General features: G+C 32.6%; 2 protein-coding genes across 2 annotated transcripts; both read left to right on the plus strand.

Moving 5' to 3' along the window:
- Positions 1-1395: 1395 nt before the first annotated feature.
- Positions 1396-4503, plus strand: LOC110420645 (calcium-dependent protein kinase 13-like). The gene is given in 7 exon segments (XM_021434025.2): positions 1396-1412; positions 1808-2001; positions 2004-2309; positions 2312-2379; positions 2381-2528; positions 4011-4154; positions 4287-4503. Coding segments are annotated over 7 exon segments (1035 nt in total). The 3' UTR covers positions 4445-4503.
- A 199-nt stretch (positions 4504-4702) lies between these two features.
- On the plus strand, positions 4703-6981 carry LOC149526899 (calcium-dependent protein kinase 13-like). The gene is made up of 4 exons (XM_089784213.1): positions 4703-4853; positions 4940-5107; positions 6159-6389; positions 6468-6981. The coding sequence occupies exons 1-4, from the start codon at positions 4821-4823 to the stop codon at positions 6615-6617; spliced, it is 582 nt and encodes a 193-aa protein (XP_089640339.1). The 5' UTR covers positions 4703-4820; the 3' UTR covers positions 6618-6981.
- Positions 6982-16922: the final 9941 nt, after the last annotated feature.

The raw sequence follows: 16922 nt of genomic DNA on the forward strand, positions 1-16922 counted from the left end.
TAAATCAAATTAAATTTAATATGATATGATTATAATACGATAAATTCATTAAATAAGTTAAATATGTCATATGTGAATTAATTGAGCTTAACTCATTTGAGAAGTAAAAATTGTTATGTCCAAATTCGTTAAAGATATGATATACGATAATTTTAAATTAAAAATGTCATTTAATTTTATGTCATTTTTATGTCATGTAAATGATTTATGTCTAAAATTATCAAATCGAAGTAAGATAATCATATTTACAGAAGAAATAATGAAAATTTTAAAACATGAAAAAGAGAGAAAAAAAAAAAAACAAGCACAAAAAGGTAAGTTGGCCTTTGTGAAATCAAACAGGACCCATCAATCAAAACAAGCTTCGCATACCAAAAACAATGATGAATTTTTCTTTCTTAATTATCAAGGTTTCTGCTCGCAAATGCAAGCAACAAAGGAGCAGGCCGGGGGGGAAGCTGGTTGATGGAGGGTCAAAATGAGACCCACACCTTTGAACTTACAACAAAGACTAATGAACACAAAAGAGACAGACACAGAGGTCCCTTCTCAATATCAAATGTCTGCAAATGAAAAGAGACAAAGTGGCATCTTTTCTTCTTATATAGCTCTCTTGCTCTCTTTCCTTTCTATATTTCCCTATTGTCCTACCCATTACCCTAAATCTTGATGATTCCCTTTGACATGTTTCATTTGTAATTTTGACCACCAACAGCTGCATAATTCTTGTTTAATTACTCTTAATAAGTAGATTCGATTTTAAGGCATTTAAATAATACAAAACGATTAATTTACCGATTCTACGACGTTGCATATATATATTTTTATTACTTTTTCATGTAAGTAAAAAAAAATAGAAAATAAAATATTAAAAAGGAATTTGATTTGTATTCTTTTTGCTTTTGTGTTTTCCTGGTTGATTTACTTAAATTTTTTTTAAAGGTACCGTCAATTTGATGATAATTATTTAAAATTTCAAATTTGACCCAAAATTTTGTTATCCTTCTCCTAGTAGCACTTTCAATTTGTAAACAATGGGCATAAGTTTGACTACGAGCGTCAACAACACCATCCAAGTTTTCTCACTTTGTTACAAATATAAAAATAATTTATCATGTAAAAAGGGGTTTCACATTTGAATAAATACCCCATCGAATTTATACTTTTTCCCCCTTTTTCTTTATTTAAAACAATATTTAAAAAAGCATTTAAATTCTTATTTTTCGTAATTTTTTATATTGAAAAACATTAAACGTCTATGTTATTTTAAAAACGAGACTTAAGATATTGGGAATAGAAAATATTATGATTAAAGAAAAGGGGTTTTGACAATAAAAATTAAATTAATTAATTCAAAGGCCTATCATACTGTCTGTTTTCTAGTTGTTTATTAAAATGCGGACAATCCCCCGGTATAACGCGAAACACTCAACCAATCCCCACCACCCTTCACCCCTCCGTCTCTTTTCCCACTCCACCGTCCCGTTTCCGTTTCTCTCTCTTCGATTAGCCGACAAAGTTCACAGAATCAAAGAACATCCACGATTTTTAAAAAAATACATTAAAATTAAAATTATTTTATTTTATTTTATTAAAAAAAAGAAAATTAAAAATATCAAAAGACGAACTCTCACTAAAAGTGTCTGCTCCGTTGCCGTACTCACTAATTTCTTTCTCTCTCTCTCTGTCTCTCTCTTTCTCAATCACTCTCTTCGCTTTGATTCCAGTCTATCGGAGCTAGAAAGCTAGGGCTTGTTTTGCTTTTTACCTATAATGTGAAACCCTAGCTAAGCATTTCTTGGTGTAGGGCGGGTGTTTGGTTTTTTTTAGCGGTGGTTGGTTTCGACGAGATCCGGGGGAGGGAGGGGGGGATAAGGCTGTGTTTTCGTAGGGGGGGGCGGGGGGGAGTGAATGGGAATTGTTGTAGATCTCCAGCGGCCGTCGCGAGGGAGGACGTAAAATCGAACTTCTCCGCACACGATCACGCCCGTAAAGATTCCGTTTTCAAGCAGAAGCCGCGATCACGGTGTTGAACGGGGTTCCGAAGGAGAACATTGAGGAGAAGTACCTGGTGGATCGCGAGCTGGGACGAGGTGAGTTCGGGTTACTTACCTTTGCATCGACCGGGACGCGCGAGTTGCTCGCGTGCAAGTCTATCTCGAAGAGGAAGCTGAGGACCGCCGTGGATATCGAGGATGTGAGACGGGAAGTTGCGATAATGAAGCATTTGCCGAAGAATTCGAGTATCGTGAGCTTGAAAGAAGCTTGCGAGGATGACAATGCGGTTCATCTGGTGATGGAGCTTTGCGAAGTGGTGAGCTCTTCGATAGGATCGTGGCCAGAGGACATTACACTGAGAGAGCCGCCGCCGCGGTAACGGAGGACGATTGTGGAAGTGGTTCAGCTTTGCCATAAGCATGGAGTGATTCATAGAGATTTGAAGCCTGAGAATTTTTTGTTCGCTAATAAGAAAGAGAATTCGCCGTTAAAAGCTATCGATTTTGGGTTATCGATATTTTTCAAACCAGGTAAGTTGTTCAAAGTTTGAATGTATAAATAACTGAGTGCCTTTTCAAGAATGTACCATCTTTAGTTCGAATTATGAGTGATAACGCTTGGTTCGAATTATTTAATTATTGAGCAAAGATTGTATTTTGACAAGCTGGGTTCTGATTATGCCACGAAAACATTTGACCCTGAAGGAAAGGTACATGGAAGAATGATCTAAGTTTGTGGGATTAGACATGCCGATGTGGTGTAGCCTGTATGCATTTATCTGTTTATTCGTTTGTTTATGGTTTTTGTAGTGACGAAATACGCACTTTGGTTAATTTTATTTGGCTATGCCTATGCTTTAAGGTAGCTTTTATGGGCTACTGTAGTAGCTCCAATCCCTTTGAAGCAATGTTACTAGGCACTTATATTGCCTGAAATGAACAAACAGAAGAATGTGGTTGCGCATGTTTCAGCCTTGTTAACAACAGTTTTTCATGTACTTTGTCTGTTCTTTTGCAAATTGAATCACTATTGGTTCGTTTCCCTTTATGGTGGAAGGTGGAAGCTTACTTTTTTTCTTGCAAGTCTCGTAGGTTTGTTTCTTTTTATTTGTTTATATATTTTCTTTTTCATTATCTGTCACAATTGAACACTTTGGAGTCTTTGATTTCTCTTTTCTTCTCCTAAAAAAGAATATTGTATATATCTTTCTCCTTGGTTTAAATCTATAATACTGATTACTTACCTCAAATTGAGGACGAAACATTGTAAGTTTTAGGTATGGTAATTGCTGCTGTTCATCTGATTTTCAATACTTCAATTTTTTTCTCATACTGATCCATTAACCAATGGCCATTGAGTTATCAGCACTATTGGTGACGCTCAGTTATGTTTGTGACAAGAATTTTCTCTTAAAGTGATCTTGCATGGTCACACTAGGGAAACTCTGAACTATAGCTTTATTGAATGGATACAAGTTTCCTTGCTTCCTTTTCATGAGGTGTCATGGGTAATGCAGTGGTTAACCTTATAGCAGATGTGTCTCAAATAAAGTAGATTGTCCTTACCCCAGATGAATGGTCCAATTTTTGAAATCGTTTAGTAGACTATATAGTTTCTGTCTGCTTTAGGTTTTTTGAAGATTTTCATGTTTTATTACTCAAGATGGGGCTGAGTTTACTTGTATTAATTCCTTTAATATTTTCATTTCCAGGAAACTGGTATAGCAGGCACCATAAGTCCAAGGTTTCATGTGCTAAAAAGTTTCTGCCTAATTTATCTCTGTCTGATCAATAATTTCCCAGTTTTGATCACAAAATCTGTGTGGTTGGGTTGGATGTGTTATGGATACACTGGTGGGGGTATGAAATAGTACGGGTGGAACATATTATGATATTTAGGATAAGCTCTGCGGGCCTATAGTTTGACCACTTTTCCTTCTATTATTGTAGATTGTTTTTTTTTTTTTTATTATTTTCAATTATGTTTTAATGCCTATAATTTGTAAATTTCAGGTGAACGATTCTCTGAGATTGTTGGAAGTCCATATTATATGGCTCCTGAGGTGCTCAAACGAAATTATGGACCAGAAATAGATATATGGAGTGCAGGAGTCATACTCTATATTTTGTTGTGTGGGGTTCCTCCTTTTTGGGCTGGTAAGTATATTTCTGTCGAATATCTTTGTCTGTATGCAGGTGTGTGCATATCTGTTGGATGTGCTGATGTGCATTAATGCATCAAAAATAAGTTGAATTGTTATTCCTACTTAAAGTGTACTTTTGATGCAGAGTCTGAACAAGGTGTTGCACAGGCCATTCTTAGAGGGTTAATAGATTTCAAACGGGACCCATGGCCAAATATTTCAGAGAGTGCTAAGAGTCTAGTCAGGCAAATGCTGGAACCAGACCCAAAGCTTCGTCTCACTGCAAAACAAGTGTCTTGGTAGTATCATTTCCTCTGTGCTACTCCTAGATGAACTTGTGTATGTTTCATGGAAGGGAGTTGATGGGACTGGGGTGGCTAGGCCTTAAGGCGTAGCCTTTGATGATTCTATTTGATCTTCTGATAGGCTCTTTCTACACCTTCAAATATAAGATAAAATCTTATTAATATCACCTTCCCAGTTTACTTCAAAATTTATTTTACCAACGCATATGTTCCTATTGCTTTCTCCATTAAATTAATATGATATGACTAGTGATAGTTTACGCCTAATCTGTGTGTTGCCTCTTCTCACAGAGCATCCTTGGCTCCAAAATGCTAAAAAAGCTCCCAATGTTCCTCTTGGCGATGTTGTTAAGTCAAGGCTTAAACAATTTTCAATGATGAACAGATTCAAAAGAAAAGCCCTGCGGGTTGGTTCACTAATGCTGAGAATTCTGCTAGATCATTGGTTATTTCTTTCATTCCTGGGGTTATCTTAAAGGTTAATTTGAATTAGGTTATTGCTGAGTTCTTATCCATTGAAGAAGTTGAAGACATCAAAGAAATGTTCAAGAAAATGGACACTGACAATGATGGCATCGTTTCAATTGAAGAGCTGAAAGCTGGATTTAGAAATTTTGGTTCACACCTTGCAGAGTCTGAAGTGCAGATGCTTATTGAAGCTGTGAGTGTGTTTTGGTTTATACTCTGCCTTGAATTAACAAGTATTATGATACCTTATTTTCCTGGTTTGTGCTAATTCTCATCGAAATATCAGTCAAAAATCTTTTTCACTTTCTCAGTACAGATACTTTTTGTAAGTGTAGTCGTACAATATGATCATAAGAACTACTAGTTGACCAAGACTTGTTCTAATTTCGCGAACTCTTATTGTCAATTGGGCTGCTTGGAGACTCACGCTAGTCACCGATCGGTTTAAATATTTAAGCTGAATCATTTCATGCGGTAATCAGACATAATATTATATCCCCATATATATATATATATATATTTTATGTTATGCAGTTCTTTTAAAGATTCATGGATCTGTTGTTGTCTTTAACTGTGATTTTGTTTATTAGTATTAATGGTAATGCTTGTGTGGCTTTCCTTTTTTCATTTTCCTATGAAGTATGTTTGTCCAATTGATAGAGCAGCCTTGTAGAAGTTGGATATCTGATGATAGTTTACGGTAAGAATTTGAAGGAGTAGGTGGCCTTCGACCACCAAATGTCATCACCTCCTGCAATTATAAACATGCACAGACAAAGCTATAATAATGGGAAGGCTTAGGTTGCCTAGAATCAGTGTCACTACATTTTCCAAGTAGAGAAACAAGAATGCATTTTAGTTTTTTGAAAGAATAGACTGTCTTTAGAAAAAGAGAGTATTTAGCAGCTAGTCGGCCAATACTAGTTTTATGTAGGAGTTCTACAGTTGTTATTAGAGCTTTTACTTTAGTAGTTCCTATAGGTTGCAATTTTTTGGTGTTGATACTAGAGGCCATTGGTAATGCTGCTTTCCCCCCTTTTATCTCTTTTCCTTAGCTGTTGATCAATTTTGAATTTGATAAACACCTTTAACAGTTTTCCTACTTGTCGAGATGTTTCCCTAATGTGGCTGAAATTCCCTCAGTCCATTCTGACATATCCAATTTTAACACAGATAGTGGCATCATAGCCTAGGCATGTGTTTCTTTTAATTTTGAATGCTAAAAATATGTTTGTTGACAACAGGTTGATGCTAATGGGAAGGGAACATTGGACTATGGGGAATTTCTTGCCGTATCTCTCCATCTGCAAAGAATGGCCAATGATGAGCATCTTCGAAAGGCCTTTTCCTATTTTGACAAAGATGGCAATGGTTACATTGAGCCTGATGAGCTTCGGGATTCATTAATGGAGGATGGAGCAGATGATTGTACTAGTGTTGCAAATGACATCTTCCAAGAAGTGGACACAGACAAGGTGATGACCTGAATGTTTGTCACTAATAGATTTATTAAGCATATTTCAATTTGACTGACAATTCTTTTGCAAATGCAGGATGGACGTATCAGCTATGATGAATTCGCAGCCATGATGAAAACTGGTACAGATTGGAGAAAGGCTTCTCGACATTACTCAAGAGGGAGATTCAACAGTCTAAGCATGAAGCTGATGAAGGATGGTTCTCTGAACTTGGGGAATGAGTAGGCATCATCATACCAGTTCTTTGTTTAGTTCATCCTTGCAAGAAAAAGTACCGGATCATTCCTTGTATATCTTTAGACTTTGCTTTCTCTTGTGATTATTTGCGGAGGAGGGCTCTTTGCATTGAATGGGGTCCTTTTTGCCTGGTGGTTTTACAAGGAATTATGGAGGGGCCAAGTTCACCTTGTTTGTCTCTGCTAATGTTAATCGTGGAAAACACCTTGTGGCCATAGAGTTAGGCGTGTATGATTCTCTCTTACCACTACCAACCTTTTTTGATTATTGTTTCTGGTTGACAACATGGGATTGAATTGTGTAGTGCTTAATATATTCTTGCCTAAAGAAAATATGGTCTCTTGCCTCTTGCGTTTTGGGTGCCAAATGGAATTTTACATCGGCATGCTTGGACATGTCTGGCACTTTGTAGGGTCATATCAGCACCTGCCAATTGCGTTGCAGCCATCACACATGGGAGGCTCTGGCCATACCTTTCCAGTCCAGGATCGGATTGGAAGGCAGATTGTAGCCCATTGTCGCATAAAGCTTCAGTATAGACTGTTTAGTAGTCCACTGGACCATAGGTTTCGAAAAGTCAGCGACAGCCGACAGTGGTTAATTCTTGTGTTGCTGTTGGGCGCTGGCTGATCTTTATTCTGACTCTCTTTGCAGCCCAAGATTAACTCTTGCGTCAGTCTTGGGGCAAGCTTGATCGTTTTTTCAGAGTGCGGACCACATCTATCTAGCCCAAGATTAGCTTGGAAGTTGTATTTTTGCCCAGTGTTCCGTAAGCTTCGATAGAGTTTTCAACTGAGGCTGATTCTTGCGTGTAGGCAGGCTTAATGTTGATTCAGCGGCAGGTTAAATTTAACCGTTAATTCTGTCCGAATCTTTCTAGCCTACGGCAGGCATAAGGAAGGTCTAACTGCCAATCAGTTGTCGGATCAAACCTGATTGCCTCGCTGTGAATGTTGATAACTTTGTACATGTGACAATTATTGGTGCATCGCTAGACGAAGATGATGCTTCCGAAATCAGTAAAACCCAAAAGCCAAAGCCATCCAGCATTTTCTTTTATTCTCTCCTCTGTTCAACTTTCACCATTGACATGTTGACCGAGCTCTGTGGGCGGTAAACAATAGCACTTGGAATCTTCTTCCTTGTAATGTAGCCAAGATATTATGTCGTCTCGAGTTAAGTGCAATCTAATGTACAAAACAAGGGGAAAGGGATGGGAATTTGTTGAGACAAAAGTAGAAAAAACGCAGCTCTTTCGTCCTCACGCTTAGTTCGTAATTTGCATAGATGCTTCAAAGTCTTCATTAGGCCGCAAAAAAATAAAATCACGGTTGTGCCTTCCAAGTCTTTATCATGCACTGCAAGCAACATCGAAGACGCCAAATCTGTCCTAACGTGCCAAAATTCTCTCTTCAAAACAAATACCATCAGTCACAGTCGCCACCTTGCTGCTAGCTATGAGGGTCCTTTTGCATCAATTTCTACATGAAATACTTTTGAGTAAACAGCTGGATTCTGCATGAGATCAAAGCAAACCAACAACGCTTTTTCGTTCCTAGTTAATTTTGTAACATGAATTTATCATATGATATAAATTACAGAAAAAATTCATAATAAAGATAATGAATGAAAGCACCTAAACATTCGACTCACTGATTGATACATTATTTCTTCACTTAAAAAATAAAATTCGAAACCCTTTTCTTCAATTATAAAAAAAATATAAATAAAAATAACATCTGTTCTAATATCATATAAAATCAATGAGATGAATATTCTTGAAATTACTTTAACACTGCTTTAATTACAACCACAACAAATTATAATTAGTTTATCTTCAGTCAAGTTTCGGGGGCTACTGCCTATTAACACCTGAGATATGTCAATGGTTTACGGGTCAATCATTGAAAGCAACTCATATTGTTTACACTGTAAAACGTTTTGGATAAGGTGTTGTGGGATTTGGTTGGTTTGCTTTAACTCTTCAATTGCAAGAAGTTTGAGACGAATTCCTTGGAGCAAAATACCAAGATTTTCAATGCAGCATTCAGATAAACATGTATACTCAGCCAGCAACTTTTAACAACTGACAAAAAAAAAGGAGAAAAGGGTCAAAACTCAAAAGCACTAAGAAGGCGAAAAGATTGAAATGCTCTTGTATAATTCATAACTCATCGATCTAGATTAGTGTTAGTGGTTACTTGTAGAACTTGTTCACATGCACTCCACGACTTTTTTGCACCCCATTTCCCTTTCAGAAAGCGTTCTTTATCTTCATGCAATATCACGAGGCAATGCTTTTCCAAAGGGCCAAAAAGAGACTCTTACAGGGGCCAGTGTCAAGCACACATGGTTCTCCTGGAAAACATTGTCGCAGCAGAAACGAAATAATTGGCTATAAAAAAACACAAAGGGTATTTCCAGGAGTTCACACTTCCACACAAGTCCAACACATTTCGACATTGGATTTCCCCCGAGCCCTGGTTCATTGGGGGACCAATGGCCTTCTTTGGGTCTTTGGCTTTGGCTTTGGCTCTATTAAGATCATCTGCACAAAAACATGGTCGAACAATGGAAACTCAAAGCTAATTAGCATGAAAACTGAGTTTTTTCTGGACTGAGAAAGTCGTCCCATTCCATGGTTTGAATGGCAACATTAATCATGCTAAGGTGCTATCATGATTCATGAAGAAATTTGGCAATTTGTTTTCCAAGGAAATCACTTCGTTTTGATTTGACTAATCTTGGGTCATTTCAACTTTCATCATGTACATTTATAAGTAAACGAAACAAGAATCAATCATAGAACCACATGCTCATCCAATTTTCAATCCACCATAACGATATAGAAATGTTAAAAGGTCAAAAAAGAGAGTTGAAAAAATTGTAAAAAGAATAATAGCAAAAATACTCACTAATCTTCATATTAATTAGAAATTAAAGAAAAAATCGATGCTCTTATCTTTTGACAAGAGAGGGCTTTGAATTTGTAACGTATAGAAATATGTCTTGTCTCGACTTGTTCTTGTAATTGATTAACATGTAGAAGCTAGAGTAAACAATGGCAGTGCAGTGCTTTTCTTTTTCTTTTAATACCTATCCTTTCCCTAATTAGTTAGATTATCATTTTTCAAACTGTATATATCTTTACATTTAATACAGTTTATTACTTCAAAAACCAATTAACATATAATAATATTCAAGAGAAATCAAGTCTAAGTCTTACGATTCATAAAGATAACAAAAACCCGAAAGATAAAACATTATAGAATGACAAATAAACCTTTCAAGTAAATGATAAAATTTGTCTCTCTTATTTAACTGTTGTATCGTAAAAATATTCTCAAAAAAAAAAAAAGAATATATGACACTATAATAAGCAGTACATATATTCCTTGTTTGCCTGTCTGCGAACTTCATTGGGGATGGTGCGTGAAGGACGACGGTGGAAGGGTATTGGACTTTTACTCCAAGAGCTTTGTTTTACCGTCGGACTTCGCTTTGCAATGCAAATGTTTCACTCCTTTGCTTGCTACAAGCTCCCATCCCAAAAATACAATGAGTTGAATTTCGAGTCTTGAGCTCAGTGCATACGATATAAGATACATATTTATCAAAAAATTCTTAAAAATAAAAATAAATTATCAAATTTATATTGTTTGACGAATTATAAATTTCCGATGTATATTCTTAAAAGGGAATAATAGCACGAAACAAATTAATCAACTAGATCGGATTATGAGTCTCTCCTTTAAATAGTAATATTTTATGTTTATACCTTAACAATGCCCTACAAGATGATACATCCATTTCTTGATGAAGAAATATCTTTCTACGTAAAGCAATTCCGAAACAATGAATTATTGCGTAGTACCTTAATTTCATATAGAGTTACACAATTGATTGGATCCCTGCTTGTCGTCCACTCATCCTTCTAGGAAAACTTTGGATCAAAAAAGTTTGTGCAAGGACGGAGCATTCACCTTCTGAAAATGATGCATCAAAACCCACCAATTTCTATTAGGAAACTTCGTGTTCCATACAGCTTTCGAGATATTGAAATCCCATTGAAATAATTTTGTTAAAAGGACAAGGAAATTGACATTTTTACGCATCATTTTGGTGTTCTATGTAAGGAAATCAAGGAAAGAATGAGACCCTTCTATTCTTTTCCTACTTTATTTTTGAATAAGACTCATGATATGATGGCATATATCTCTACATAGTGTAGAGCAATATAAACCATAGAGATCATTGCAATCAAAATCAACATGTACCCTAGCTTGTTTTTCAACATGAATACTTTAAATACATTTAAATTTCTTTTTTTTTCCCATAACTTCAATGAAGGATTTGAAATTAATTAAGTTATCTAATTGTTTAACCAACCATCGTTGTACTTAATTTTTGCTAGAAATAAGTTGTTTTTAATCATAGAAATAAAATACATCATAGATTACGTGCATGAGCTTTAAGTCCCTCTTGAAAGCATGCAGCAAATTGATTAATGCAAAGCTGAGTAGCTCAATATCTCTAGGGCGTTCTTTTGAAAACATGCCATCCATGGAATCAAGAGTACTTTTCTTCCTTTGAGGAAAGCAAACAAATTAATGCTATAACTATTATGCTGAAAGTTATAAAATGAATGTACTGATTTAGCAAACTAAGAAGATTATCAATTGAGTTATAAGCATTTTTCACCAAAAAAACAAAAAAAAAAATCATTACGTAGCAACTCATGTTATATGTTCTGAATTCGATCTTTTTTTTTCGTTTGTTGAAAATAATTGAACATGTTTGACTCTAATCACATGTAAATATCAACTTTAAAGATATATTTTATTTAGGGAAATAAATGACTCAAAAATAATTGAGAATAAAAATGAAAAATGGAATACACAAAGTCGAGTACCGGTAATGCAAAGGAAGAGTTGAAGACAATGAAAGGTGGTGGGGGAAGGGTTATAATGGTCACGTAGTTGTGAAGTTTATAGCTCTTTCTCTTTTTCTGCCAATATTTGACACGTGATTGATGCCTCAACAAGTTGAGTTTCTTCTGTTTTTTCTTATTTTCTTCATTAAAAATGTATTAGGATATAAAAATTTTAATTAAATTAATTAAAATAACAATATTTTATTCATCAATTTATTTTTTCGATAGTAAGGTTATATAAATTTTTTTATGCACAGGTTGATTTAAAATCAAGTGATCATAATTTTTTTCCGAGAAAAAAAAAACGGGTTAAAGGTGAAAGTTTGAAATTCTATTTTGATTAATTCATACACTACAAACATGTAAATCCAAATAATCAAAAGATACTAAATATAAAGAAAATAAAAGTAGTGGTGGAATGAGATTAGAACAAAAAGGAGGGAAAAGTAATAAAGGAACAATCATAAGATCAAACTTTATTTAATTTGACTCTTATTTTAGTATTTTTTTGATGATATAGTGATATAGTGGTTATTTTAAATATTAATTTGAAGACATCATCTCTTACGTTAAAATATAAAAAGCTTTTGTCACTCAAGACATGACATAAAATCAATGCAAAATCTTAAAAATTAGAAATAAAATGAATTACACGTGAAACTTACATGATCACCTTACAATTCTAGCATCTAATCATGGTATTACATAAATTATGTTGTCAGTTGTTGAATTATTCTTCTACCTGTTTCTCTAACTCTTTCTTTTCATGTCCAAAGGTTGCCACCTCCTCCTTTGCATATGTTTAAACAAGTCTTGGTTCGATGCCAATTAATTAAGAAAAGACTTACAATAGTAATTTTTGTTTTTTTAATAATAGAATTCATGATTGTATGAATAAACTATAAAAAAATTAAAAGATCATACAATATAAAGATGTAATTCGTCCCAAATTTTAAATTGTAAATAATATAAGTCTATCAGTATAATTTACTCTTAATGAACGACACTTATAACACATATATACGAGCATGTTCGATCTCAGTCTTATAAAAATTAATTTTCTCTTCATATGGAAAGTGAAATACTTTATTGCTGCTTTTATTGAATCTAAATTATAGGTATTCTAAAACTAATCACACCATTATGTATTATTGACTTTTCTTTTGTTAATATACTTTATTTTATTGTAATACGGTAAAAAATATCTCTAGATTTTATTTTAACTTAATTTTTTCCGAACAATTGTTAGGATTGATTCTGTAACAAAAAATGATTTCTAATTCATGATCTTTTATTGTAAAAATGGGAATTTGGAAAATGAAAAATCATGGAATTAATCAAAACATTTAATTAATTAAAAAGTGTTAAGAAATAAATATGAAAGAACAACTATAAGAGAAATATAAGAAAAAGTACATAGAGAGGAAAAAAGTATTTAGAATGAGTAAAAAGATCTTATTCAAGTATGTCTTTACAAATGAAGTGAAGAGGTCTATTTATAGAATAATAACTCCTTATCTAAATTGAATTTACAAGATGAAGATAACACTTAATTAAGGATTAAATAGATTAAATTCTAATCCAATGTAATTTACATCAAATATAGATATAGATAATATAAATGGATATTCATAAAAATATTCATAACACTCCTTCTTGAATATCCATTGTATTAGGAATATGGATCGTTAAAACTTTACTAGAAAAAAACTTCATGAGAAAAAATTCAAAATGAAGGAAAAAAATACATAATTTTTTTTAAGAATACGCTTTTGGAATACTACCTCATTAAAAACCTTATCAAGAAAAACCTAGTGGGAAAAATCTTGATGAAGGAAAAGAGTATATTGTGTATTTTACTCTCCCTGATGATAGCATTATAGAGATCTTTAAAATGATGCATTTCAATCTTTTCAAATATTGTAGTAAAAAGGGCTTTGGTGAATAAATATGCTAGATTGTCATTTGATTGAATTTGTTGAACATTAATTTTACCTTTTTCTTGGAGATCATGAGTGAAGAAGAATTTTGGCAAACTGTGTGTTTTGTTCGATCGCCTTTAATATATCCTTCCTTTAACTGTGTTATGCAAGCAGTATTATCCTCATATAATGTTGTTAGAATTTCCTTCTTGGTTGACAAATCACACGTTTCTTGAAAATGTTGAGTTACATATCTTAACCAGACACATTCACGACTTGCCTCATGAGTTGCTAAAATTTCTACATAGTTAGAAGAAGTAGTAACTATAGTTTGCTTTATAAATGCCTTGAAATAGCCATACCTCCATATGTGAACAAGTAACCTGTCTGGGATCGAGTTTTGTGTAGATTAGATAAAAATCATGCATTTGCATAACTAATTAAATTTTATTTTTATGCATTTGAATAATATAAGCCTATATCCATTGTTTATCGGAGATATCGAAGTATATATTTAATTCCATTATAATGTTTTCGAGTTAGAAAAGAACTATATCTTGTTAACAAATTCACAGCAATTGATATATTAAGTCATGTATTGCTAGCAAGATATATTAGTACTTTAATTGTAATAAGATATGGTACTTTAGGACTAAGAAGTTCTTCATTATCCTCACAAGGTCGAAAAAAGTCTTTTTTCAGATCTAGTGACCTTACAATTATTAGTGAACTCAGTGGATATGTTTTCTTCATATAAAAATATTTTAGCATTTTTGTAATATAATTTAATTGATGGACAAAAATTCTATTTGCCAAGTGTTCAATTTAAAGACCCAAACAAAATTTTATTTTTTTCAAGGTCCTTTATCTCAAAATCTCTCTTTAATTAATCTACAGCTTTTTAAAGAATTTCAATAATGTTCAAGTCATTAACATAACCAACAATTATAATAAATTCATATCTAAATTTTTGTATAAAATATATGGGCATATAGAATTATTTCGATAGTCTTCTTTCAATAAATAGGCATTAAAGCAATTATACCACATGTGTCTAGATTGTTTTAATCTATATATAGATTTATTTAATTTGATCGAATAAATTTCTTGAAAATTTAAATTTTTATGCTTCCGGCAATTTAAATCCTTCAAAAATTTTTATATAGATGTTGATATCAAATGAGTTTTATAAATAGGCTGTAGCTACATTCATTAGACACATTTCAATCTTCTCATATTGCTAGACTAGTTAATATAGAGTTGTAATTCACCATAGAGAATATGTCTCTTTATAATCAATATCAGGTTTTTGAGAAAAATCTTGTGCAACAAGTCGTGCTTTATATCTCACAATCTCATTTTTCTCATTTCATATTCGTACAAATACCCATTTATATTTTATTAGTTTAACAATATTTGGTTTATGAACTACAAGTCCAAAACTTCACGTTTTGCAAATAAATTCAATTCCTTCTTAATTGCGTCTTTTTACATTAGCCAATCATTTCTTTGTCTACATTCTTCAATAAATAAAAGTTTAAGATTCTCATTTTTTTTCATAATATTGAGCTCTATGTTATAAACAAAATATCATCGACGTTTATTTATCAGTTCCATCTTTTCTCATTATGACATAATTGATTGAGATCTCTTCACTTTCAATAATTTCAGGTATCTAAATTTCTTCTAAAATTTTATCAATTATGTCAGGGGTCTCTTCTAGAGTTTGTATTTCCTCTTTCTAACCATCTTAAATATTTGCTTCTTCTTTTTTTTTCGAAGATTTTATCTTTAGAACCGATTGGTCTCAACGCTTTTAGCATGCCTTATCCTAAAAGGATATTAATGTTAATAGGAGCATTTGTAGCTGGTTCATAAGATCTAGTTATTCTTTTAGGTCAGTAAATACGTCTAGTAACTGATTTACTATATTTTATAAAAGAATTATCTTTTGAACTTCAAGTTTATATTGATTTGTACGAGGATCAAAACTAAATAATGAGAATTCATTCTAAAAAATTTTCTTTTGCAGCTGCTTATTATTATTATTTTTTGAATAGTTTGCAACTGCTTATTATTCTCCCCCTAATGTTAGAAAAATTGTTTCATCAATATGACAATTGAGAAACTTTGTCATGAATAAATCTCCCATTGATGATTCTAAATATTTAATTACAAATGGAGATTCGTATTCAACATATATTTATAACCTCTTTTGAAAACCCATCTTTATGCATTGCAGTGGAGCAATTGAAACATATACTGCACATTCAAAAATTTTTAGATGGGAAATATTTGGGTCATGAGCATAAATGAATTGTATAAGGAGAACTTATAATAACTCATTTAGCTTGATGCATACAAATGTTGCTGCATCTAAAATGGCATGCCCCAAGCAGACATTAGGAGTTTGAATTTCATAAATAATGGTCTTGCTATCAGTTGAAAGTGTTTAATAAATAATTCTGCTAGATCATTTTGTAGATAAACATAAGCAACAGGCTATTCAATAGTTATTCTAACTAATATGCAATATTAAAAGTTTGAGATGTAAATCCACCAGCATTGTCAAGACACATAATCATGATTATATAACTAGAAAAATGTGCTTGCAAACAAATAGTTGTAAATGTCAAATTACAAGTTGATAATAAGCACACGTGATTATCTAGTCGATGCATCAATTAAAATTATAAAATATCTAAACGATTCATATGGTAGATGTATAAATCCACATATAACCTTGAATATTATTAAAAAACATAAGGAATTTATTCCTAACTTTAGCTGTTGATAACTTTATAATTTATTTACCATCAGAGCAAGCAGTATATAAAATTTATTAGATTGAAAAATCTTTTGATTTTTCAATGATTGATCATGTAAATTTTTAATCATTTTTTTGTAACATAATTGATCCGAGATGGTCCAACCGATCATGCCAAACATTAAAATCATTAGTGAACTTCCGGTTTACTATGAGTTTTAATTATTCTAATATTTATATTGTTTAATTTTGAGAACAGAGTGAATAATTTTTTTTAACGCACACTTTCTACTTGAGATAGTGGATGTAATATAGAGTTATTAAGTGTCTCTTTCATTATTTGTCTCAAAATGATATCTATTCAGACGAATATCTTTAAAACTTAATAAATTTTTTTAAAACTTAATAGAAAATAATACATTATCTATTACTTTATTTCTTAATGTAGTAAAATATTAACTCTTTCAGAGTTTTCAATTAATCTTGTACTACTAAATATTGAAAATTAGCATTGATTTTTTTTTTCTATTGTCAAGCAGGAAAAATATTTATTATCTTTAAATATAGTGTGTATTGTAGTAATGTCTACTAGATATATATTTATATCATAGATCTTGGATCCAACAAAATGAATATTCATATTTTCTTCAATAAAATAAAATATATACAAT

This window comes from Theobroma umbraticum, unplaced genomic scaffold (genome assembly GCF_002168275.2).
Source record: "Theobroma umbraticum cultivar Fairchild unplaced genomic scaffold, ASM216827v3 scaffold_86.0, whole genome shotgun sequence".
In the NCBI taxonomy this organism is placed as follows: domain Eukaryota; kingdom Viridiplantae; phylum Streptophyta; class Magnoliopsida; order Malvales; family Malvaceae; genus Theobroma; species Theobroma umbraticum.